Source organism: Trachurus japonicus, chromosome 1 (genome assembly GCF_045865225.1).
Source record: "Trachurus japonicus isolate A0001 chromosome 1, Traja_1.0".
Taxonomy (NCBI): domain Eukaryota; kingdom Metazoa; phylum Chordata; class Actinopteri; order Carangiformes; family Carangidae; genus Trachurus; species Trachurus japonicus.
In genome coordinates, this window is record NC_140907.1 from 23732279 (window position 1) to 23758744 (window position 26466).

The following is a 26466-nucleotide window of genomic DNA, read 5'->3' on the forward strand; positions in this document are numbered from 1 at the left end:
TTAACACAAGGTTTGATAAAAAATAATGTTTACATTCAGGTATGTATTTGCCCTATACAGAATATCAAAGTATATCAGTGCAAACCATAGGTATACTTACTTGGTTTGACATTTTCACAAATTGAATAACTTGCTTTCTCGCCTGGAGTTAAATGAAGAGATCTGTTCTCCCATATCTCTGCATTCAAACTACTCTAATCTAGATCCAATTGTTTTTTGCTCATATTAATCAGGAAAAGTAACAAATTCACTGATTAAAATATTTATGTTGTATGGGCCAAATTTATTTCCTATTTTCAGCGGAAAAAAAACAAAAACCTAAAAACACACTGAACCTGAACTGCTCAGCAGCAAACAAAGTAATGATGAGCTGGCTACAGAAAGGTAACTGCTGTATTTCTTGGTGAATGACAGTGAACTTATCTAACTCCAGGCTGCTCCTAAAATTTAAGAATGTGCATCCAGTAAATTTACATTACACTGGTGAAATGTGGCAGGGGCGACTGAAAACATCTGGTGCCTGTCATTACAGGTGGCAGGCCAATGTGTTGAAGTTAAAGGCCACTGTGCTACTGGTAAAACAAGTTAGTCTGTAGCGCTGCTAACATTTCACCCAAAATGTTGTATTCAACATTGATATCTTTGTGAACATCTTCTGTAACTTGGATTCAGGGTGAAACATTTAAGTGAACTTCTTGATGTTGCAGAGTTTCAGGTAGGCGACGATGAGGAAAATGACCGACATGACAGCCAAAGCAACATGGTTCTCCCACAATCCCCATGTGGTGTACTCTATTCCCAGGTAGTCCAGATACTGTTCCCCGGTACATCTGAAACAGAAACATGTCCCACTCAGATACTACAAATCATAGTAAAAAATGTCAACATTTACCTTGGAGCAGCTAGATGAGTTGATGGTGTAAGGCTGTAAAACGCCCAACAGAGAATATACTCTGTGAAGTTTACTTACGTCAGGCCTGCTGTGCTCACGCTGCAGTTGGTCCTTAATGCTGATTGTTGAATGTTGGCGTTTTGGAAAACAGCCTCCTCGCAGAACTTCAAACCCACAAACTCGTTGATCTTTAAGGCCTGGACACAGAAAAGTAAATATGTGCTCTGGGCTGCATACTTTAGGCATGGATAGATTATTGAATTGGTCACTCAGACGGCCACTGGACCAGAGCGCCTACATTAAGTGACATTAACAGTACTGTTACTTGTTTACTTGTTTGGATGTCAGCTGGGACACACACAAAGAAACACACAGTGATGCAAAATTAGGACGTGGAATGACAATTAAGAGAGACAAAATGCTCAAGTAAGGACACAAAAAACAACTAAAATGGCCACAAAGAGATGCAACATAAGCACAAGGATGATAAACAACAGCAAATAATTATAAAACAAAACAGAGACACAAGGCCTTCAGTAAAGCCATCATTGCAAATATTGCTTGATAAAAGATGATTTGATTTGGTTTATAATAATAAACCAAATGAATGAATTATAAAATAGCATATAAACATGAGTCTGAGTCTTGACCAAGCTTCTTGCAGATACACTGGTTATTCAGATGATGTGTATCCATTATTTAACCTTCTTGGACACATACTGAGTATATATTAAATCACAGTATTATACACAGTATTGGATGTGATACACCAGCTGCAAAACACTCTCATTTGCACTCAAGAATGCACAACGTATGATTTTACTATTACATATGCTCACATGCTTCTAATCTCTGTATCCACACATTTTAGCATTTCAACAAATACCAAAAAAGCTATTCTATGAATGTTAATTTTGCTGATTATTTTATGTCATCATTTTAACACATAGTAGGTACAACATCTCCTTTTCCTCTGTTCATCAATTAAGCTTCTAATTAAATTGCTTATTATCATGTTATGATACATATTGTAACTTAAAACAAACTTCGATTTGGAGTGCATCTAGTGTTCATGGGAAACCCATGCATTTATATATTTTTTCCCTGTGCCTTACAGTACTGTTACTTGTTTTCTTGTTTGGATGTCAGCTGAGACACACACAAAGAAACACACAGTGATGCAAAATTAGGACACGGAATGACAATTAAGAGAGACAAAATGATCAAGTAAGGACACAAAAAACAACTAAAATTGCCACAAAGAGATGCAACACAAGCACAAGGATGATAAACAACAGCAAATAATTATAAAACAGAACAGAGACACAAGGCCTTCAGTAAAACCATCATTGCAAATATTGCTTGATAAAAGATGATTTGATTTGGTTTATAATAATAAACCAAATGAATTAACTATAAAATAGCATATAAACATGAGTCTGAGTCTTCACCAAGCTTCTTGCAGATACACTGGTTATTCAGATGATGTGTATCCATTAATTAACCTTCTTGGACACATACTGAGTATACCTGATGGTGACATGATGTACTGTACAATCATCAAAGGTGCGTCTACCTTTCTCTGGAACAATAAATATACAGTATACAGTAGTTCTTACTTTAACTTAAATCTATTCAGTTTTAACTTACTGCGAGGCCGTAGCGAGGAATACTGAAGTATTTCAGCCAGGCCAGCCAGTCGGTGATGCTGGGCAGGTTCACCAGAAGACCTGAGAAGATCTAAGAACAACAACAACATGAAGTTCACTTGCAGATGCACCAGCACAGGTGTTACTGATGACATTAATTACAGCTCAGTGGCGCAGCTCGTTAACACCAGTCACACCTGTGCTCTCCCTGCTATCAAACATCACTTTGTCATTTAAATACTTTTTTTTACACCTTCACCTCGAAAACTATTGTAGATTGTGTGTGTGATGTGCAGGTAATATTGCTGCTGACACTATTGCATTATTACGTGTTCTTGTGCTTTTGCTGTAAATAGCTTTAACAGTTTTTGTCTTTGCACATAAAGCAGGTTCCAAATACTGTGCATGGAAGATTTCAACTGGTTGGTTAACCATTACAAAAGCAAAGAAGTAAAAGAAGAATGTTATTTTAAATCCTAGTGTAGATCCATAAAAAATCTAAATATGCCAAGGTTGGATTTGGGAGAAAAATGGATAAAATAATCCACAAATCATCATGTATTTCTCAAGTATTTCTATTTAATGAAAAACAGTTGAACTAGTTAGTGTAAGATGTAAGTATCATGTAACCTCGGTGGTAAGGAAGGTAAATTACATAAATTAAAATATAGAAGGGGAAAACTGGATGTTAAGAAGTGTCATTGTACTTAAAAACCTGTTAATATGCGTCTCTTTGTTCTTGTGTTATTATTTTGTTATCTCTTTGTTTTTATGAGTTTGCTGTGTCTCTCACCATCATGAAGACAAAGGCGATGGTCATGAAGATGTTGGCGAGAGCCACGACGCTCTGGTCGGCCGAGATGGCCATGGTCATGGCTGTGGCTGTGTAGGCCACCAGAGTCACCGTCAGCGTAAAGATGAAGAAACACGATACTGTGGATTTCAGCCCTGACACACACAAACACAAACACACGGTTATTATTAGACACTAAATAGTGAGGTAGCAGAAGCAGTATTGAATCTACTACTCAAAAGTATTCCACAAATCAATGAATTTGTCTCACCGATCATAAAATAGACAATACAGCTGAAGATGACGGAGGTGATGGTGCGCAGAGTGACGTCGGACAGGATCTTTGAGAGGAAGTAGACAGACACTCTGTAGTAGCCACTGATGTACTCATGCCTGCCAAGACAAAACACAGAGAAAAAAATCTTCAATAAACATGAGCCCAGAGGTCTCTCTTCTCTTTCCCTCGGTGAGACGTGACGTTGGATTATTTACGTACACAAACAGTTTCCTCTCAATAATGAAGAGCTCAGCTGCAGACACAGTGCTGAAACACTGGTTGGTGGTGATGAAGAAGAGGGCGCCCATCCTGTAAGAGACGACAGAACAAAATCTGCTCAGCGATCTGTTTAATATCCTACTGGAAAACCTTTACCTCATAACCCACAAGTGGAATCGGTTGAGTAACAAATACAACAGTTAACCAAACAGAGGACACTCACACCTTTACATACACACTATTATCGTGTGTTTGCATGATCCCAGTTAAATGTTGTGTATTTGAATGAATGAATGTGAATTTATATAATATAATATATAATATATATATAAAAAATATAAGCATGCATCATCAAATCATAATATGCACAAATTAAAAAAAAGGAGTAGGAAGAGATGTAAGTTCTGTCTTTTGAAGGTTTTTTTTCTTTGTTTTAACTGATTTGATTTGAGGGTTTATGAACACAGTTGTGTATCGTACAAATGAATTTTCTGATATGGGGTGTTGGATTTAAATCCAGACTGAGCTAAAACCGACTCCTATTGGTGTATGTCTCAGGGGTGCATGTGGTATTTGTTCATGCATGCATGTCCTTTCTATTTTCTCATATTACTGTTTGCACTTCCTCATATGGGATCCATTGTTTCTTCTGTACACTTTCCTTCTTGTCGATCTTGTTCCATTAGAGCCCCCAGTGTTAAACAGTGTTGAATTGTGTGTTGTGCTCCATGTGTAACCACATAAGACTTCAAAATTAACTGACTCCACTGTGGCCCTGATAGCTGACCTTACACCTAAAGAAAAGGAGGGAGGGACATGAACGACTTGAGACATTTAAGCCGCATACACTGGTGTCTGCCATACTGCCTATGCATTGACCATGAATTTAATGCCATTAGGTCCTTATATTCCACTGAAGCATGCACAGAGAGAAAAGAGAAGGAGACCATTGAGATTTCTGTTGTGCTTCACTGAGCTTGTGAGTACCAGGTTGTGCCTAATAAAATATGGTAAGAGGATTAACTATGCAGAAATTGCTCTACTTTTCACACTTCTCCATCAAAAGTGACCTTGACTTATTATATGCTTTCTAATAATTAAGACATTCTAGATAATAAAGTCATTTTAAAAATGTTGCCACAAAAATACAGTTGCTATATTGGTGTCATGCATTTATCATGTGAATAAAATCAATGTTATTCTCAGTTTATAACAGGCATACATGTGGATGCATCCCACACAGATACTTAAATGTACCAGATAGTAGCAAAAAGTTAAATACAGAAAAGTAACAATAATAATTTCTTATTCCTAACTGTCACAGTAACAAAACTTTAAGAAAGTAAGAAAAAGTTTAACAAACCCAGAAAAAAATGTGAATGTTCAAATCTGCTCCAACAGGTGAATGAATAACTGATGACGCCATTTAACTTGTTAAAGCTGTCATGTAATATTTCTACAATGTTTTTGTCTCTACTTCAGGTTTTTGCGTCGGTGTTAAGCATATTAAAATATACATCATATTGTGTAAAACTATTATGTTATTTACAGTTGGTTAACCTTGCACCCCTGGGTACATGGGAATATACACTTTTAGAGACAACAATCTTTCTGCTTGAAGGATATGTGAAATCTTGAATTGATAATAACATATTCATTACAATAATACATTTAGTGATTCTATTATAAACTGGTGGAACCTTTTGTTGTTGCTACCTGACAGATAGATAATAGGGTTTTTAGTCAAAAAGTTTTTACTGATAATTTATTATATATAAAATATCAACATCGGCCCCCACAGCTTTTTAGGACATTTGTGGGTCATGTTGTAGCAGTTCTCACCTGTTTTGAATGCCACTCTGGTCATCTTTGACTCCGAAGAAAATGGCTCCTACGATGAGGGCGAGGAAAATGTTGACTCCAAGCTGCACACACAGAAACACCAGACACTTAGACAAAAGAAAGTTATGATGAAAATCTACCTGGCCAGGTTTGTAAAATACATATCAGTCTGCATTGGGACAAAACTTGTAAGAACAAATGTATGGTCAGCTTCCATTAAGCCCTTCATACAACACTAAAAACTTCATAAAGTGCATTTATGTGTTGTGAGACGGGTGAAGCTGTATCAGAAAGCTCTGTGCTAGTTGAGGCTGTATACTGAGACAGCTGCTTTGAGTCTCACAAAGGAACTGGTTAAAGTTTTATATTTTTGAGACATTTACCTCTGAGGTTATTTGGAAGAAAGGGGCAAATGTTGCTAAGTGTAAAGGGATGAACTGAGCCATCAGTGCAGTAATTTAATCATACAGCTCTATTAAAATTAAGCAATATCGTCTGTGTTTTTGGGGATCAGGGGTCAAGTGGACACGCCGCTCCTCCTCCAGACGGACCTAACCGAGACAACAAGCAGACCTGCTGGTGGGGGGAAGATGACAGAAAAAAGTCAGAGAAGTGAAAGCGACACAAGTTTTAATCCCAACAATTTACAGATTATGACAGGACTAAGCGGTTCCCAGGGTGAAGGGATAAGCCAGTAAGGTTGAGCCTTTTTCACCTCATTCCCCTCAGTCCCTCATGTGAAAGCAGGGCGGTGAATGGATAGGTCATGACGCCATCATGTGATGAGTCCCGGAGCAGGGCCAAAGGGGCTTTGGCCAGATATGATATCAGTTAAGATCCTGGCCCAAAGAGGCAAGAGTGGGGTCACAACAGTCACCAAAGCCGATTATGGCGCCCACGCCACCTAAAACCCCTCTTGAAGGATTATTTTGACTTATTTAGGCCCAATTATCTGTTAATAATTCTTAAAGTGAGGAGACTTCTGACGGCATTTTGCCGCCATGGGGTGACTAATGAGAGCATTAAGTGGTGACCCCTCCAAAGCGCCGTCTATGCATCCTGTCCATGATGACACTGGTGAGAGGTAGTGGACAAAGTAAAGGTGATGTTGGTGCAACATTATATTTAAAAATATTTGACCTTAAAGACATTAAACTAAGAAGTAAATTAGAGATTCTGTCAAAGCTGCACAGCTGTCACGAAAACTATATCGCACTCAGCTTGTATGTGTCTGCTGTGAGACTCGACCTCCTTGAGACATGACAGCAGAAAGCCGACACTTTAATATTAACCTGACACATTTATTTAAAACAAACTGTGCTGAGCATTTTTGTCTTGTGGAGCACTGGCAATGAAAAATTGATACAATGATGATTCAACACCCTAAGAATGAAAGGGATAAAAATGTATCTTCATGGTGTTAGCAGCTAATGATTATGATATTGAATGATGATGGACTATTTTCATTACTGTGAAAATAATTCAGCCTAATTAATTTTGTCAATACCCTACTTTCTGCTTTAGTTTTTTTTTCCTGCTTAAATCTTGAAGATCTATAACCTGACTTGGACTTGAAAAATGAATAATACAAAACTTGACGAGGTAGTGATGTATTGTAGCTGAGTAATGTGGATGTTTACCTGGGCAACAGATATTTGTGGGTTTAACATGAGGTTCTGGAAAGTCCTTTGCAGCACCCAACGTAGCTGGTGGAAGAAGGAGCTGTGGTAGGTGATGGTGTGGGATTTAGGGCGTGAGAAAAACTCCTTGTCCTGGACGATGCGGTCCAGCTCGGCTCGTGTGTCGCTGGAGTAGCTGCAGTTCCTGTACTCCTCTATCAGGCGCTCCTCGATGCTCTGCCTGGAGCTGCTGGGCTCCTCAAAGTCCAAATCTGACCATCCAACACAAATGACAATCAAGTTAAATTTGTTCATTTAAGCACACGTTAATTGTACAAAATATTTTGCAAAGTTTAAAAGTCCATCCTATTGTACTGACAGAAGAGATCTTGATTCTAGTAATCATGGCTTGGTTCATAGATGGCATTACCTTCAGAGCCGTGCACTTTGGTAATGGTGGCACCAGTAAAGTCTCCATTAATAACATCCAGGAAGAAGTCAGCTGGGTTGTTGTGGGGCTCACAGGGATAGCCTCAAACAATCAACACAAGCATCCATGTTAAATATCCGCAAATGTCAAATGTTACATACATAGTGGCTGGACTGTATATAAGCTAGAGGCTGATATTTAACCATATATCAATGTGGTAGTTACCTATGTGTATTCTCTTATTAAACATAAAAATAATCAGTTCAGTAACAATCAGTTTCAACAGAGTAGTCACCGATGTTGGCAAAGTAGTCCAAAGCATTGGGTGCTGGTCCATGGTACACCATTTTTCCACTAACCAACAAGGTCAGAGTGTCAAATAGTCTGTAGATGGAGTAGCGAGGCTGGTGGATGGACATGATTATAGTTCTTCCATGACTGGCCATTCTGAAAATAGAAATAGTTAAAGTTAGATGTAAATATGTTTATATTACAGTACAAAAGTACAAAAAAGCCACCTCCACAGTAACTTCCTATAAAACACTGGGTTGAGTCAAAAAATTTGTGTTGAAAAAATCATAAACATCTCCAGCATGTCATTATCCTGAGTGCATAATCAGACAATAGGATTTTTCTCCATTTCTGTCAGTAGTTTTAAATCTAATATTCCCTGGGGGGTTCCACAAGGATCAATCGTGCCCTTTTGCTTAAAAATAAAACGATTGTACAGCATGTTAGGTGGCATCCTGTGCATTTATGTGGTTTGGCTTCCATGTGGCTTTGTGTCATGGATGCAGTTGAGAAATCTCTGAACACAATCCATGTTGAAATCAAGGAAATAACAGGAACAAGCGACAGACTTGTCTGTTTTTATTTACCTTTTCAGCAACAACAACACAGAGTTGGCAGTGCTGGCATCCAGCCCTGTGGTTGGTTCATCCAAGAAGAGAACTGGGGGATCAATAATCAGCTCCATACCGATGTTTGTCCTCTTCCTCTCTCCTCCTGAGATTCCCCGCGTCATCTGTGTGCCCACCTAGAGAAAACACCCACACCAGAACAACACATCAGCCTAAACCCAAATCAGTAGGTACAAGGTGAGGTGAACAACTGAGGCATGTTGGACCTTGGAGTCGGCCACTTTTGTGAGACCCAGTTCTTTGATGAGATGATTGACTCGAGCCTCCTTCTCGCTCGGTGGCACTGAGCTGGGGAGACGCAGCGCTGCAGAAAAACGCAGGTTCTCCCTCACAGTCAGAGTGCCCATGACCACATCCTCCTAGGAGGGAGACAAGGACTCAAGGTCAAACATCTGAGACACTGAAGATCAATTACTGGTTTCTATTGTCTTGCTCAGCTAAAAATCTACGTGTCTGCACACACGTAAAACAGAGAACTCATGTTTCAATAGTTTTTAGCTATTACTAACAAATGGCAGACAAAGTTAGAGACTAGCTGGGGGAAGTATGGGATGCTTAACAGCAAGATGTTTTCCTCAGGAGGACGTTGGAAACTGAAGACTTTAATGTGTGAGATGGACACAAATTAAATCAAAGTGAAAGCCAATGTTGTTCCATGTCAGCTGGACGTGTAAATATGCAACCGTTTGCCATGTTAGAGTTGTGTTTGCAGCTTCTTTTTTTTTTAACTATACCCAAATAAGTTCATGCTACTGCAAATAAAAATAATAGTAAACACACCTGAACCACGTAGCCAGAGAGGCATTTGAAGTTTGGGGGCTGTGGCGCTCCATCAATAAGCACTTCTCCTGAGAGACCTGACGGATCCTTCCTCGCAGCCAGAATATCCAAGAATCTTTAAAAAACAAAACATGGATGACATTTAATACTGCAACAATAAATACAGACTATTCTCAATATTTTTTTTAATTTATTTTGCAGATCAGGTATTACTCACGAAGATTTTCCACTTCCAGTGGGTCCGAGAATTGCGTTCAGGCCGGGTCTCATAATCCCACTGCAAGACAATAACACACAACTGTATGTAACCAGTTCAACACAGATAAATGAATTCTTATATGTCTTATATTATACATGTATAATATAAGACATGCACTCTACTGTATCAGTTTTACAATAAAAATATCAGAGTGGATTGAAATGTTTCTTTGTTGTATGATGATCATTTCCCCTTCCTAGATTTCCTTCCTTCCATTAGATATAATAATATTTGTAAAAGGGATTTTTGCAGCACATATAATAACCATTTGATGAAAGTTGCAAACAAAAGAAAACAATAAATGTGTCAAACCACTAGGAAGAATTCAAGAGCCAATCCTTTGACCTCAGAGCAGTTACACAAAAACACCAGGAAGAGTCAGAGATATAAAATGGAATTAAAAGAGTGAATAAAAGCCTAGCAGTGGATCACGTGATGGTGTTTAATTCGTTTCCCTGGCAGACTGCTTGCTCTTTAGCGCATCAGAGAGATTATATGCAAGAAACCATGCTTAATATCATATAATTAACACTGAGGTGGGAAAAGGCCCAAAAACTTGTGTGAAATTATTCATTCTTCCCTGGGAAATGTCAGCTGTATTTAATAACATCAGAAACAAACCAACGTAAGAGTCTACCCACTATTGTCCTGTTTTGAATAAAGATATTTAGATTCTCATATTGAATTGACATGAAGAACCACAATGGTTTTTTTTCACTGCAAGTTCAAATTAACAGAATGAAAAAAATGATTGGTCTGTTTTGCTACTCGTTCCTGGAAATTACAGAAATCAAACATTTCATGATTGATTAAAATAATTTGCCTAGATGTCAGAGAAAAGTTCAAATAATTTAGCAACAATCTGAAATATCATTACCTTTAAGGATTTAAAAGATTTACTACTAGATTTTTTTGAACAAAGAAAACATGAATTGACCGATGTCACAGTTCAAATACCAACGGATGTCCAGGAAAATCTAGGCCATGTAATCAAGTTATTTATTTTTTTTGCTTTGAAATACAAGTGCATAAAGTGAGAAAGATGCAAAAGAAAGACAAGAAAGCAGTTCAGGAGGGTGTAGAGGTTTCACAACTGACTTGAGGTCCACCAGTATCTCCTTCAGACTAGTTTTCCTCTTGCAGAAGAAGCCGCTCCTCAGCTGCACTCTGTACTGGATGTTGTGGAAGCTCACGGTGGATCCACACGGCTGCTTGCTCTGGTCCACGGCTGTGATGACCTTTGACCTGGCCATCCCGTTGGTGCCGATATCTTCTATCATTGCAATGTTGATGTGATTGGCTCGCTCCATTGTCCTCAGCAGCGATCGCCCTGTCAGATTAAATGTTATAGAGATCAAGTGTTTTACAAGCTAAACAATAAACTAAAAATTAATTATAGATTAATAGATAGATTAATTAATCTAAAACGCACTCTTGTGGAAGAGGAAACACCAAACCTTCTTGAAAATAAAAAGCAGAGGTGATATTTCTGTCTAGTAATAAAGTACCAAAATTATAATATAAAATACGATGTTACAAGTGGCCATGCTCTCAAAATCATACCTAAGAAACTATTGTCAAATAAATATCCTTAAAATACATTATAAAATAAAAAATGAAAGTAATTGTTCTGCAGAAAAACTGTCTCAGTGATATTTACTCTTACAATTACTACCACTGCTACTTAATTTTACTATCAACATACAGAAATGCACCATTATTAGATTGCTAATACTTGTACATCAGTGTGTAACAGTTTATTGTTGTAGCTGGATGTGGTGGATCTAGTTTGTGGTTTCCGACTTGTTTAAATTAAAATGATTGATTACAGGGTGAATGTCTCATTTTGATAGAGCCGAGCTGTCAATGCGCTAACAACTCTTACACGCAGGCTACACAACGTTTTTTTAAAAGCTAGTTTGTGTCTTTTGCATGTAAAATTCTCACGAAACAAGTACAAGTGTACACCGATTAATACACTGGAGTAAATAGTGCATTTTCCTCTAAAATACACAAGATATAAAGCAGCATTCACCAATGTGATGAACTTGTAACTCAAATTTGTATTAAGCACAGTGCGTGGTTGATGTTACTTTCCACCTTGTGCGTGGCTGTGGTTTAAATTGACTAAAAGATGTGATTCATTAGGATGTGTGTGGATCTACCTCAGCTAAGAAAGCCATATGCAACACGTGGAGTGGTGAACTTAACCAAGTTCTGTCTTGGCTGCAGGTTAAGTTCTGCATTAAGAATATAATGTGACAACAGAACATGAGCTTTGTGAATTATTTGAGTCCATTATGTGATACTTAACAGTCTGACCTGTTGAAAAATATCTGATATATAAGCCTGCAATCCACCTTATTTTAATAATAGTTAATCAACCATATCCAAATGTTGTCAATTTTGTCAGAAAAAGATGTTTCATCCACAGCGAATACGTCATATTTTAGTGCCAGAAACTTGACACTTGACTTGATTTTTTCATTTGTTTAACGTGCTAAAGCTATTTGAGGAAGGACACACCACATAGGAAAGAGCGGCCAAACATCCCCTCATATTATAAATAGATTTATACTGGAGTTTAACATAAACAGCCAAATGTTTGTGAGCGTTGGTGTGTCTACATGTCCTGCTGTAGAAATCTCATGTTCAGCTGTATGTGTAGAATATCTCAGTCACCAAATAGCATAATTTCTGCGCTGGCAAATCCTGCCCCGAGTACGGTTAGGTTCAATTTGGAGGCTTTGGAGGCATTGGCGTTTTATCTTATATGTAAATATTTGATATTTTAAGTATCTGTCTCTTTCTTTTTTTTTCTTTTTGTGCGTTTTTATTGTTCTATGGACCGCCTCTGTGTCTGAAATAAAGTGTTGAATTGAATCAAATTGAATTGAAAACAAAAAAAAAGGCGTAAAGAAAGAAATAGGCTAAAATACAGATGAAGTTGTTATATCTTGGCGAAGAACTTTTAGGTTCTAAATTGAAATACATTTCTTACATCACTTTCTCCTTCATAGATGAAAACATACATAAATAAATAACAGTTTTCAAAATAAAAAATACTAAAATCACAGGTACACCGTACACAAAAAGATGCTATTATTTTGTATTTTTCTTACCATTGCCGAGTGAAATTTGAATGCAAAAATATATATTAAAAACAATTAGCAACAACATTGCAATTTTCAGTTCATCAGGTGTACCATCCTAAATTAGGGAGGAAGGTAGCCCACACAAACACGCTTGATGATGATCTCTTTTGAGAGCAGAAATTAAAACGTGATATACATATTGTGGAAATAATCATCGTGCAAAGTGAACAAAGGTTTTTGTAGCAGACTTACCGAGCTGTGGGAGAGTGCGGGGAGGCTGGTGGTGCAGACTGACGGAGCTCAGAGACTGGGCAGGCCGACTAACATCAGCTCCTGACAGCAGGGACCGGTGCCTCGCACAGTCCACTGGGGTCCCACCAAACTCCACGTGGTTTTAATCCTTTATTTACCACTCAAGTAGACATGAGCGATTTCAGCGGAGGCCGCCTACTTCTGTCTTCTCACACATCATCATCACCGCAGTCTTCCCTTTATTTCTGTTCAGTGTGAAAATGACAGTATTACAACTTTGCTACGGTTGTAAAGGTGTTAATGAAGTATCAGCTCAACAGTTAAAACACGGACAACGTCATTTTGGATGTGTAATTTTTTTTTAATTTAAGTGCTACAAGCCATTTAGATCAAAAATACAGTACTATCAGTGTTGTTGAAACTGTCACATTTAGGTCCCAGATACAGGTCGCACAACTACATTGATTACATGTGAAAGGCAGCGACACAAAAATACAGTAAAGAGAGTATTGACCGCACTGTGAAAGATAAGTTCAACAGACCAGGAGGCTTGTAAGGAGGACGTATGAGGCATATAATAGACAAAGTCCTTCAAATAAATCGAGCTCTCATTCAACATGTGAATGAGGAGGAAAAATAAGTATTTACAGAACATTTATAAACAGCGTTTGAGGAAAAACTGATAGCTACATAGTTAGAACAAGTATACTGATAAACATGGATATGGTTGCACATGTCTAGTTTTAACAACCACAAAACAAAAACAGTGAACAAAAACTGTACAGTGGATCTTATGGTTTGAGTCTAGTCTTGCATTGGAAGTGTCTGTACTCACATTAGATCAGCCAAGACAACTAAACACAGCTTAATTACTCTTAATACCCTACAGGGTTTGATTGATTTAGTCATGGAGGGCATTGAAGCAAACATTCACATCGTCATACATGGCTCTTAGCTGAACAGTTCTTTAGTGTTGCATTAAGTGTGCTTTCCTCTTTATATGACTGACTAAGTGGTCAAAATGCTGAAGTACAGAGTTACAGGTCAAAAGTATTGTAGCCTTATACACAACACAAGCACCAGGGCAGAAGTACTGTGCATGTCAGATATTCTGATATGAGAAAACTTTGCCAAGATATTTAGTAAATGTAACAGAGAACTATCAGTTGTCCAGATATACATAAATAGAATTATTCACATAACACAAACTGTACATTTCTGTACCCTGAACACCTCAAAGCGCCCCAACGACATGACCTTTTTCTCCCCAAATCAGTACAGATAATAACACTTATACAAGCCTGAGCAATGTTTAAATTGCAAGAAACGTGAATATCTTCATTTCCTTTAAAAAAAAAAAAAAAAAAAAAGGTCAGCTTCAGCCACTGAAAAGCTCCTTTCACACAGTCCACTAGTGCACATTAGTGAACATTCAGGGGCTTTTTGTTCATTTCTCCTAAACCATCCCCACTGTGCAAATACGCATCAAAGTTTTTCCAATGATGCTCACAACAGTATTAGAAGTACAAAGAAAACAATGAGTGTAGACCCTTGTGTGTGGAGAACTAAAATAAATGGAAGAGCAACAGTTCGATTAAATTGACCAGGACCAAAGCGTTTTCAGAGCTTCAACTGTAAATACTTCGCTACAGTCAAATGCAGACGCTTTGACCCATAAGATGGAGAGGAGGACCTACACACAGACTTATGATAATGATATTCCAGTTGCTTTGGAAGCTGAGGCTTCACATATTTGTACATTTTACTACATTGTGTAATTCTCATACAAGGGTTAAATGAACTCCAATTAATTGAAAAAAAAATGAACGCAATTTGTGTACTCGGCCCCCACTCTTTGCTGTGTGTGTAGTCCCACTGTTAACACTGAGAAATGGTCCAGAAGTAAAAGACTGAAAACTTAAAAACGAATGGTAAAAATCAAATTGTCTTCAAAATGCAACTTATCTACGTTAAGTTAACCTTGAAAATAAAAAAAAGTGCAAACTTGGGCATTATGAAGAGCTAAATGAGATAAAAATGTATCTGAATGGCAGACGACCAGGAATACCAGTCTTACATATTTGCAGAGTGACGACTTGTCAACATGAATTCCTGCCTGCCATTCAAACACGTATCAGTCATTGGCTTGCTAGTAGATAAAACCTTGTGTAAGGAGGATGTTTGATTTAGTGCACTTCATGAATTCCCCGCCTCCTGATTCTCAAGAGGTAAACAAGTATCATGCTACTCTAAATAACATGTTGTAACCCTTACGTATTATTATGTTTGGGCAAACCACACTCTTTATAATGTTTCCTCAAGGGCACCAATTATTGCACACATTGATTAGGTCCACAGACCGCACAGTTTGAGTCGACGTCCTACGCCCACCGACCACTCGACACAAAACTTCTGCTGAAGGAGAAACTTGCATCCGAACTCGTGTGCTTTCCCCAAGCGCCGAAGGGCACCACAATAATTGTGCTGTTGTCTTCTGAGCCATACTGAAGAGCCTAAGAGAGAAGACCACCACAAATAACCATTACTGGATAATTTACTACAGTATCTGAGCTGTTGTCTCAGTCCATTCAATTATCACAAGAAAAGAACAATGACCAGACAAAACTAAACAAGGACCTGGCGTTTCAAAGAGAGAGAGATTAGCAGCTTCAGGATGGTTTATTTCCACCGTCATTATCATCTCAAATCTCTCCTGCTTCATTCATAGTGGAGGCCAACACTATAAAAAAATGAAAAAGGCCAAGTACCTGGTCAGATATTCTCTGTGCTGCCTCTTTGGGGTCGTGGCACTGGTTGATGACATTGCAGATTTCCTGGCTATTCATAATGAAGTTAATGCCGTCTGTCGTCAGTGCCAGGAATGTGTCATGGGCATGGTGCAACTAAGGGAAGAAAGGGAGAGGAAATATTTTTTATCTAATTTCAATACATTTACATGCACATGGAGTTTATGAGATGAGAGGATGAGTGTTGGTTGTGCTTTTGGATATCCAGTATCAACATTAGACCTACGCACTTCCTTAGCCTCATCTATATTAAAAAGACAATTTATCGTCTATATTAAAAAGACAAGTTAATCTGATTGACAAGAGCTGTACACAGAGAAGGTGGTAAACTCAACATTTCTTTTTGCAAACCTACCAATATTCTCTTGGTTTCAGGCTCAGAAATGACCCCCATGTTCTTCAAGTCAAAATCTCCAATGCTGCGCGTCATCGCCAACCTGCCGTTGACATTTGGCTGCCCCAAACTGTTCCAGGTAATGAAACCCCCACTCTTCTTAATCCTTGAGGCAGGAGGAGAGACAGAGAAGCACAATCACAGATTATGTTATTAACAATATGGTTAAAAATAGTAACAATACATCCCCAGACTTATTACTGCTAATAAACCTATCCCTGGACTTTTACTGTAAATATATATCTTTTTTAGCCATATGTGCTGTATACTTTGTTCTATGCACCTTTCTTTCTCGTCTTTCCTCTCAGGAGTGTGGTCGACAGTGAGTTTCACGGCCTTGCCCTTGCGGCACAGCATGGCACGGCTGTCGCCCACACTGCCCACCACCAGCTCAATGCTGTCCCTCAGCAGGGCCACAGTGGCGGTGGTTCCTGCGTTCATCCCGGCTACTACAGAGACATAAAAGGAAACATCAGCGGTGGAAGGAGCCTCAATGGTACACACAGAAAATCACTGTTCACTAATAATTGTTCACAGCAACCACATGGGTGTATCACACACTCTCACATCCACACACACACTAACACATGAAGACATGGGTGGGGAAGTCTTATAGTGGATTTACAGCGAACTAGAGATTGCACAGTAAACAATAGGAGGCAGTCACACATGCAGATTGAACTTTTTCAGCACAGAGTTGCGGTCCAGAGCAAATGTTACAGCAGAGTTAGTTTAAGTCTAAGTTTAAGACCTAAAATAGTAAAAAATAAACGACTGGCACAACACTTCTCAGTGTCTGGTATTGGGATTGATTTTTGAAAACAAGAACTAATCTAAAAATGTAAACTACTTCTCTAGAATTCATCAGATTTTGTGTTTCTTCTGTGTTTTGTGTGCATTTCTCTAAATGTACTCAGCAATATGCTTCCCGCCAGTGTTACGACTGGCAAAGACTGTCTGAGCAGTGGATGTACACTCAATGACCACTTTATTTAGTACGCTACACAATCTGTTGCAGTTCAACACAACAGCTCTGCCACAAATTCTACCATTTTCAGTTTTCATTGACATTGTTGTGAAATGTATTAAACTAATTTCACTTTATCACTGAGGTTATAGTTAAAGGAAGTGCTGTACTGGATTGCATTGCAACATGATGCCATCCAGTGCAACACATGGCCAACTGTCTGTGACATCAATGGAAAAAACCAGAGGGTTTTTAAATTAACACCTCTCGGACAATGTCAACAAGAACTCAACACTGTGTGAATGATGGAAGTGGACTTGATGACAGAGCATTTGTATTGGATTGTATTAGTGTTCACTGTGTGTAAAGGTACACATAAACACATAAACACTATAGATAAGCTCTTAAAGAGGTGATAAAATTGAGGAAACAGTAAATAACATCTGTTGACATCTGAAATATACCTCTCTCTCTCTATTTCTCCCTCTAAATAGGAAGAAATAAACAAGATAACTTACTGGAGACTTTATCATACACATTTTTAGCCTGTTTTGCATATCAAACATGCTGCATCTCATGGACTAAATCTGCCACTGACACATACATCTCATACAATTTGTCAAACTGAAGCACTGTCTCACACGAAGCTTTAGCATACACTTGGTGAGAGAAGAAAAAAGAAGAGAAGGAGAGAGAGAGAAAGAGAAGAGTGGGAGAGAGGAGTGAGAGAAAGATAGGGAACCTTCCAGTAGTCCAGGATTTAGGACCCGCTGGACTCTCCTTCAATATCTAGCCTCTCGTCATCCACATTGGTGCCAAGGGCCTCTAGCTCTTAGCTGGGTCAGCAGCTGCCGTAGATAACATGCACACACACACACAGGCATATTGGGACATTTCACACAGCGTGGCTGTTGTATGGCCACGTTATATGTATACTAGCTTGTATAACAAGAGATTAATTACCTTAATCAGACATAATTCTGTTTGAAAAGTCTAGGGAAACATGTAGATTTACTATTAAAAAAAAGGCTATATATTCATTCGTTCCAGCGATACTCGTCATTACCCCTACTATCAGTTTCAATGACCATGCTAAACAACATGATTTGCAGATTGATCAAATAAAATATCAACAGATGGGTGACAATTAAAGGAAAAAACAACATAGAGTGTCATTGTAAGGTGTTTGGTCACCACTAGTTGGTATAAACTCTTCGAGTCTCTAGATCTTAGATTGAAGGATGTACCCTTTTAACAAATGTTATTCCCTAAATTAAAGTTTATGATGGTGGTGCAGTATGTTGCTGCTTAACATCAAATCAATCTCCCATTGATGATTACCTCAGTTGAGGTCTGGTGACTCTTCAGACGACACAATGCGATTCATATTTCTGTTCATACTCATCAAAACCCCATCAGCAATCCCTTGTGTTATGTACAGTATGTTAAGATCCACATGTTTATTCGTACCGATATTCAAGTTTTTCCTTTAATTTGTCGCCTTTCTGTATGTCAAGATGCAGTACTGGAAGCAGTCAAGCAGCAGTGTTGTGTTGCTCTACTTGTAGCTGGTTTATTGCATGTCAGTTACTCAGTAACTCTGGGTCAAATGACAGACCTCTAACCAAAAGTGCTCAGGTTATGTCAGTTGGGAAATCCAAGGCTTCAGTAGAATAAGTAAATTGGGTTTTGAAGAGAGAAGAAACAAATGTCATTACATCAGTACAGATGAGTGTATATTAACTTTACATACACAGCATGTCTATGTGCGTGTCATGTGAAAGAACCTACCATTTGGAGAGAAGTGCAAGTGCCTCGCAAGAGCTTTGTCGACTTCAAGGAAGGCCTTTGTTAAAACTTTTTCCAGATTGGACTCCTTTGTCACAAGGTCCCTGAAACAATAACCAAATAATTATGCTGTTAACAACAATTCAAATCAGATTCAAATGGTTGATTAGTCATTTCTTGCACAATGACTTAACAACTTCCTTACTTGATGATTTTCTCCATATTTTTCTCACAAAACTCAGCTGCTTCTAGTCCACCATGCCCGTCAAAAACAGCAAAATAGAGGATGCTGTCGGTCATTTGGGAGACCTGAAAGCGATCTTCATTGTCCTTGCGTTGACCAATGAGTGAGGCGCAGCCTACTTTCGATAGGCTGACTTTGGGTATGGGCTTCCCATAGCGAATGCTGGGGGGCAGCAGGATGGGCTCATCAATACGATTGTCCCAGATGCCAAATGAATCCCAAGTGGTGGGCTGGCCGCTGCTGTCTGGATCAAAACGTGTGTTGCTGTGTCGCTGCTCTGAAGGGCTGTAAAGCTGTCTCTGAAAAACCATCAAATGTGCGTTGCTGTCCTGTGGCAGTGGGTGTGGGGCTAGGGCCATCTGAAAAAGACCGCTGCGACCCACATAGAGCCCACTGCACCTCGCTAGGCGCGCAAGACAGGCTGCTGACATCACCCTCACAGCAAAGACACTGGCGAAACTCTTGATGCAAAGGAAGATCGATGCCCCTGCACAGAAATAAGAAATTAACATGTTACATTTTAATGAGCACAACAGTACTATAATGTTAAAAATGTCGCAGCTGCTGCTGTCAACTTTGTTATTTAGGGAAAAGTCTGTTCAAACTAATCATTACTCAAATACTTCAGATTCTTTACATCTCAGAGTAAACAGACACAGGTTAACATGATGCAACACATTTACTGTATTACAATCTGTAATCTGTAACAGAGCAGAAAACCTTAACTAATTGTGGAAAGGATAAATGTCAGTATATGTTTTGATACCTCCAGCCAATTATTCAATAAGATCGCTAAATATCACAAAATACTAACCTTTATAGTCTCAGACTTTACTCTATCTGTATATAATCTATATACAATGATCTTCTCTCTTCATTCACATTCACTATATATAGGACTACGTTTAAATAAAGTAGGATATCGTAAACATCAAAGTTAAGGTTTCACGAATGATGCAACTCTCGACTGATAAGTTAGCTGTTTGGGCTAAACAGGCAATGTGTTCCTCGGTAATACATGCATGTTTATGTATGTTTCGTGTCCGTTTTTCAATGTAAATACTACAGATATCCAAAAAAAATAACGTAGGATTGTTGCAACTACGAGAAAGCAGTATTAAGTTTGCGTTCATGGCTTTTTGCTGTGGCTGCGTTAGCATTAAGTAGCTAGCTGCGTAATCGATAACAGTCGTTAGCTGGTTAGCGAGCTAAGTGGCTAACACTAGCAAGATATTCACGGTTTGTGCAGTTCCCTCAAGGTCGATCTCTTTTTGTGTTACTTTAAAATCATACCTTAGATGTGGAAAATATGCTGTTCGTATGATTTAATCCTCTGTTGGTTTCTTGATGTCACTCACTGACAACTGAATGAAGACCCGCCGCCTTGTTGGACGCGTTTCGCTGTGTTGATTTTTCCTTTCAGTTGTTATCAAACAAGGCCTGTGATATGACCAAAGATATTCAATAAATGGAAAGATACTCCATGAGCGGCTGCTCCAATGATATGAAATGGTATACACTTCCTGTCTCTCTAAATGGGCGTGGCCAACCGTCACCCCACCTCGTCTGTGAACGTGTGTGTGGATTTATACAATTTTTAGGTAGATGAAAGTGAGATATTTATATTTTCTTATGATAACATAAAATATTTACACTACTAACAGTAATATTTAGCATGCCAAAAATAATTTAAATCATTTTCACGGGAGTTCGCGGCCGTTTGTTTGACGTTGCCTAGGAGATCTGTGCCAAATCTCGCGAGAGTGTGTCGTAGAGACAGAGACAGGTCTGGAACAAAGTGGATTTTCTCCGGATCTCTCCGTCTGAAAATTACCATTTTGGTGTCAAACTGTTCAGAAGAGATGTGGCTTGTGAAAAATGAGTCCAAAATTTGCTTCAGTGACCGTGGGGAGAAAGGCCCGATCATAATCGGTGTTCACATTAAATTGTCCCATAGGAATCAATACACTCCAAACTGCCTCTGGTCTCTCTAAAGGGGCGTGGCCGTGCAGAAGCCCACGTGACATGCATACAGGAAGCTGACTCGTCATGAAAGGTCTTGGTTTATAAACCGTCTTTGATATGACCGCGCCAATCAGCGTGCTGGACGCGTCTACGCCTCCATCGACGCCCCTAGTTCCATGCAGGTGATTGGACGTTGAAACGATGATTGACAGCTTTCTGCACCAATCATATAATCGGATACTTTGGCGCCCCGCAGCCAATCAGAAAAGCATTCCTTTATGACGAGGCTGTTGGCAAAGGCGATTGGCAATGTTATGTCTCCGCGGGCTAACTTTATTGAGTCGTACTTCTGTTTAATTGCTCTGGTGCAAGCAAAGATACTAGCTCTAAGGTTTTTCTTCTTATTCTTTTTTTTTAATTGCTTTGTTAACAATTGAATATGCAGAACAATGCTGTTTTAGCCAGGAGGTTTATAGGTACATAGATAATATACACAAAGAGTAGGGAAAAAACAAAATAAATAATCAATAAAAATGTACTGATTAAATACATTTAAAAAAAAGGCCAAAATAAGGTTTGTTTTCAATACCTTTTGGTTTTCAAGTTCACCAATAGTGGTGCTATATTGATACAGTGCGTGCAAAAAGTGTGTGAGGTTTGTAGTCTGTCCATTTTATTCCCCCATTACAACTTAATTGTACATAAGTTGTACAAAAAATTGAAGTCTTTATTGTCCTCAAAGCAAATAAAAATGTATTTTTCTTGCAGAGCTCTAAGGGATTGCACGTGTTTTGTTGTGTCAATATTTTTTTGTGTGTTATTAGATTGACAAATTGTGCGTAAATGTGTAATAATCTGTGAATATAGAAAAATAACAAACGGGAGATATGGAGAAAAAGAGAGTATTCACTAATTATTGTCCATCCACTATGAATTAATTAACAGATACGTGATGTGCCCACCCATAGACTGTAAAAGTGCCCACCCCACAACCGCTCAGTGGGCGAGTTTTTTAAACGGGGGCGGGGCTGGGGGGGAGAGTAGAGAGGGAGGAGGGGAGGGGGTGATCTCCATGAGGGAACAGCCTTGGACAGAAGAGCAGGACGAGAACGAACCAATCACAGGCCTCCTTCATCTAACGTTCAGTGACGTAGGATTCGGTGGTGGCACAGCACTTCCGCGTTTGTTTTCTGAGCTGAACCGAAACCAGACGCCCCAAATTTCAGGATGCATCTGTCCAGGTAAAAATCCCGTCCTGTTAGTGTGTGTACATTTTCAATTGCTAACAATGGCAGATACATTACAACATCGTTTTTTACTAGCAACGTAGACATCCGTTAAGAAGCGGTTAATCTAAAGAGTGACTACCAACGTTGCTATAGCTTTGCTAAGCTGAGTTAGCTGACTATTAATTGCAATGGTTTGTGAGGGTCGTGCAGTCCTATGTCGTTGATGCGCTGCTGAACTGCATAACGAGACAGTGTCAGTGGAAATGTTTAGTTTAGGCTGGGTTTTTATCTTTTCTAAATACACAACGCATGCACAGGCCCCTCCTCTTCAGCAGGCTTTGGTCCATGTTAAATACCTACTGTCTCTGCAGATGATCATTCTGGACCATTTACACTTGAAAAATAAGTTAATTTACTAAATAATTATTCTTGCAATGTTGCTTGCTGCCCCTTTTTGTAATAAATAATTCATATATCAGTTTAAAGCTATTGATAATAACAACTTTTGGGTTGCCAGGTTGTGAGAAATCCTGTCCCTTTCAAAGTAGGCTAATTCTTAAATCAATGGTTTTGGGGAACCATCCAATAACTGGACCAACCAAAGAGGGCAACTGCTTAGAGGCCCCATTATTTACAAAATTGTCAGAAGATATGGTCCTGATATTGATGGGGGATGGTGTATCGAAATCTGTTTTTGAAGCCCTTTATTGTTTTTGTTGCTCATTTGAGTTATTAACATATTTTCTGTGTACACATTGAAACTGTCTAATTGTTTGATCCATGAAAACGGCAATGTATTTTTATGATTGGCTGGAGGCAGTGAATATGTAGCATTTTTTCGATTGATAAATAACTGGAACATTGAATAAATCATCACTAAACTACATGTTTAATCTTATTACAATCTTTAGAAGGGTATGGTCGGTGTATTGCAGAGCTGTTGATGGACTGCATTAGTTTTAGTTCCCTTCCCTGGCGGTGAAGTGCATGTAATGTCATCCTCAGTGAAGATGGACAAGTATTCAGACAGTGGTCAGATGTGTTGTGTTGTGTGGTGGTACAGTAGAGGATATGAAATGATTTGGTGATGTCGGTCCTTGCAGCTGATGTCAGTTCTTTTATCTTCTGATTTATATATTTATATCTTATTTATGTTTTCTGTTATCTCATTCTCTAAATTTTCTGTGTTTATTACCCATGGTTAACTCTGTGTGTAGCACGCATGTATAGCAAGTGGATTGACATCAAGGCGGGACTGCTTGAAGCTGCTTAAGCAGGGATTACACTGACAGGGTTTATTTAAACACACTGCCTGTTCCTCTGTCATAGCACTTACATCATTCTCACACTCAGCCACACCTACCTCTTTGAATCTCTCCTTACTTCATTCTTAAAAACAACGTCAGGGTTCATACATGGAACACGGTGATATGACGCTGCATGATTTCCCAATGAAGAAAAATGACATCAGTCTGTTTTTTTCTATTTCCAGGGTTGGAATTTACATGAAGAGGAGAAAGCGGGGCTGCTCTCAATCCTGAACATCGCTTTCTTCCTTCATCCGGCCAACACTATCTCTTCCTCTTCAGATTGGTGCTCATCTCCCCCCTCCCTTTTCCAACATGCTGTGTTGGGGGAATGCAAAGGATGGACAGTTGGGTATCGGTGTGGAGAGGAACCCCATGTTTGAGCCAAGGAACTGTCTTGTGTTCAGTGGCAGGGGACTGAGAGAAGTCACCTGCGGAGGGCAACACTCACTGTTCCTGCTGCAGGATGGTAGCGTGTACACGTGTGGCGCGAACAGCTGTGGACAGCTGGGCCATGACAAACCAGGGACTTCCCCAGGTAAGCGCTCAAACATAGCCACCAGATTAACTGACACTTGGTTAATTATTACAGATTAAGTTGCACTAACCTGTGGCTTTGCTCTCAGCATGTGTTGGTGGAAAATTACCAAAGATGTGTGAGAGGAACGTGGATGAATGTGGCACGATTAGTTTTTAAAAGGTGTTTGTATGATTATGGCTCAATTTCTCAACCTTTTTTAATTCAAATCCCAACCTTTCTAAATGATTTAATGGAGATAATGACCTGAAACAGCAGTTGCAACCAGACCTGCTTTGTTATAGTTACACCCTCATATTGATTTGGCTCCAATCTACTGGCTGAAATTCTAGACAACCCCATGTTTGTGTTAAACTGGAGATCCTTTCCAAATGTGCAGTGCATGTCGTGAATGTTGTGTTTTACAGCTGCTGGATATGTAGGCAAAGAGACACTTTGCAAAAACATCAATACACAATGATTTTATTTACTTGTTATATGCACAATGAATTAATTCAGATGGGAAATGGACAGAAACTGTATTTCCATTTTAAATTGGTTGATAATGTGTTTGTATTTTGTACATACATTTTTGCCCAAAGGCGTCTTTGTTGCCAACATCACATTGGGCGAATACCCATATGGCCATTGCTAGGAGATTTGAAACACTCACCTAGCTTGTGAAGTGTTAGCAGACAGTGGTAGGCCTGTGTTGGTGTCATGTGGGTGGAAATGTGTGTTGTGTTCATTTGTACAGGCATGTGGGTGAAGCTGTAGCAACATTGAATACATGCAAGAATTGATGGCCGCTGTTACTAGTGTGTAGGAGAGAAGAGAAACTACCTCGATATTATGATATATTCAATTTTTCAAATCTTGTTATGTTTTATTGAAACCACAGAATCTCATGTATATTTCATTTTTGTAAACACTGTAAAATTTTTAGCACATTCAACCCAGTTTGTGAGTGTTAAACCTGTTCTAAACCTTCACTTATGCTTTTTTTTGGGGAAACAATCCTACCTTTACAGTGCAGCTGAAAAAGTAGATTACAGACAGTCATATTTACATACACATGCAGACACACACATACATGTGCACAAATGGATGGTATCTTAAATTACCAGCATCAGAATCTCAACTATTACTTTTGACATACAGCACATGTCTGTTTCCATTCAGGTACTGTATATTCAAGTATCTGAGTCTGTTGATTGTTGGTGTCGACAGAATACCATGTTAAATACCTTGTATGGGTTGGGTCCATGTGGTCAATAAGAATGCATCATGCATCAGCAGAGACTGAAACATGAAAAACCATTTGGAGGGGAGACTGCGAACTGAAACACCACAGTAATAATCAAAGTCGCAAATTTGAGTGGTTGAATGGTTCGGTTTGGATAAATGAGGATTAGTGAGAGTCAAAATGCAAATTTATGGGGATTAGAGAGTATTATTTGAAAATGAAAAAGCAATCAAGTCAACTAAAGTCTGATAATATCTCTTTCCTCTCCATAGAGCTCGTAGGAGCTTTGGACACTCAGAAGATAACAATGGTGTCGAGTGGCCGGGCCCATTCAATGGCGGTTAATGAGCAGGGTCAGGTTTTTGCCTGGGGAGCCGGTGAGGGGGGTCAGCTCGGACTGGGGACTGCAGAGGTGGCTGTTCGAATCCCAAGGTGACTGTGAAGTGCACCACATGCATGGAGTGAAGCCTTTATCTTTAGACAGAAGACAAACACATTGCAACAAAAAGGATTTCTGAAAAGGTGAAGGGTCGGGGCACTGCACACAAGCAGGAATCAAAAACAAACAAAACAGAAAGATGTATTTCCATCAAAATATCCATAGAAGTAATAAGAATGACTTTTCAGATCCACAACATTTTGACATCTCGCAGTAGACTCAGGATTAAAAAATAAATGATGACTGAATTTTATGTAGCATCTTCAACTTCAGTGTCTTGGTGCCTCACTGTCACACTGACGGCTTCACTGGGATATTTTACAGCATCGTCAGTGTTATTATTAACACCTGTGCTGAGTTAGATGTTGATAGAGTGTCTAGATTTAGACTCCTGCACAAAACCAATGACTGTTTAGTTTTAGTTAGTTTACACTCTGAACTTATGCACAGTATCTGAATTTGGGCTTTGTCCATGTAATAGCATGGTACTTATTGAAAACATTGGTTCTATTTGTGCTTACTAACAATTAGGTAGA

General features: G+C 38.9%; 3 protein-coding genes across 6 annotated transcripts in view; 1 reads left to right on the forward strand and 2 right to left on the reverse strand.

Annotated features, from left to right (window-relative positions):
* Nucleotides 1-540: 540 nt before the first annotated feature.
* Nucleotides 541-13212, reverse strand: abcg2d (ATP binding cassette subfamily G member 2 (JR blood group)). The gene is made up of 16 exons (XM_085781220.1): nt 13028-13212; nt 10779-11010; nt 9639-9698; nt 9422-9536; nt 8848-9000; nt 8600-8757; nt 8017-8168; nt 7722-7823; nt 7313-7563; nt 5673-5755; nt 3831-3920; nt 3606-3727; nt 3335-3489; nt 2543-2632; nt 971-1089; nt 541-830 (listed from the first exon to the last, which is right to left on the reverse strand). The coding sequence occupies exons 2-16, from the start codon at nt 10988-10990 to the stop codon at nt 683-685; spliced, it is 2010 nt and encodes a 669-aa protein (XP_085637346.1). The 5' UTR covers nt 10991-11010; nt 13028-13212; the 3' UTR covers nt 541-682.
* Nucleotides 13213-14379: 1167 nt separating this feature from the next.
* ppm1kb (protein phosphatase, Mg2+/Mn2+ dependent 1Kb) lies at nt 14380-20680 on the reverse strand. Of its 3 annotated transcripts, XM_085781236.1 has the most exons (7): nt 20521-20680; nt 19189-19714; nt 18987-19087; nt 16512-16677; nt 16190-16334; nt 15796-15930; nt 14380-15540 (listed from the first exon to the last, which is right to left on the reverse strand). In XM_085781236.1, the coding sequence occupies exons 2-7, from the start codon at nt 19656-19658 to the stop codon at nt 15409-15411; spliced, it is 1149 nt and encodes a 382-aa protein (XP_085637362.1). In that variant the 5' UTR covers nt 19659-19714; nt 20521-20680; the 3' UTR covers nt 14380-15408. The 3 variants fall into 3 exon arrangements, with proteins under 3 accessions (XP_085637362.1, XP_085637382.1, XP_085637372.1); XM_085781256.1 differs by lacking the exons at nt 19189-19714; nt 20521-20680 and adding an exon at nt 17938-18043; XM_085781246.1 differs by lacking the exons at nt 18987-19087; nt 19189-19714; nt 20521-20680 and adding an exon at nt 17938-18143.
* A 1594-nt stretch (nt 20681-22274) lies between these two features.
* herc3 (HECT and RLD domain containing E3 ubiquitin protein ligase 3) overlaps nt 22275-26466 on the forward strand; it is a 28759-nt gene continuing 24567 nt past the window's right edge. The window contains exons 1-3 of one of the 2 annotated variants that reach the window (XM_085781278.1): nt 22275-22433; nt 23914-24266; nt 25764-25923. In XM_085781278.1, the coding sequence (XP_085637404.1) occupies nt 24044-24266; nt 25764-25923 (383 nt within the window). In that variant the 5' untranslated portion in view covers nt 22275-22433; nt 23914-24043. Of the gene's footprint in view, nt 22434-23875; nt 24267-25763; nt 25924-26466 lie in introns of those variants that run through there. The other variant, XM_085781268.1, reaches the window with a different exon arrangement.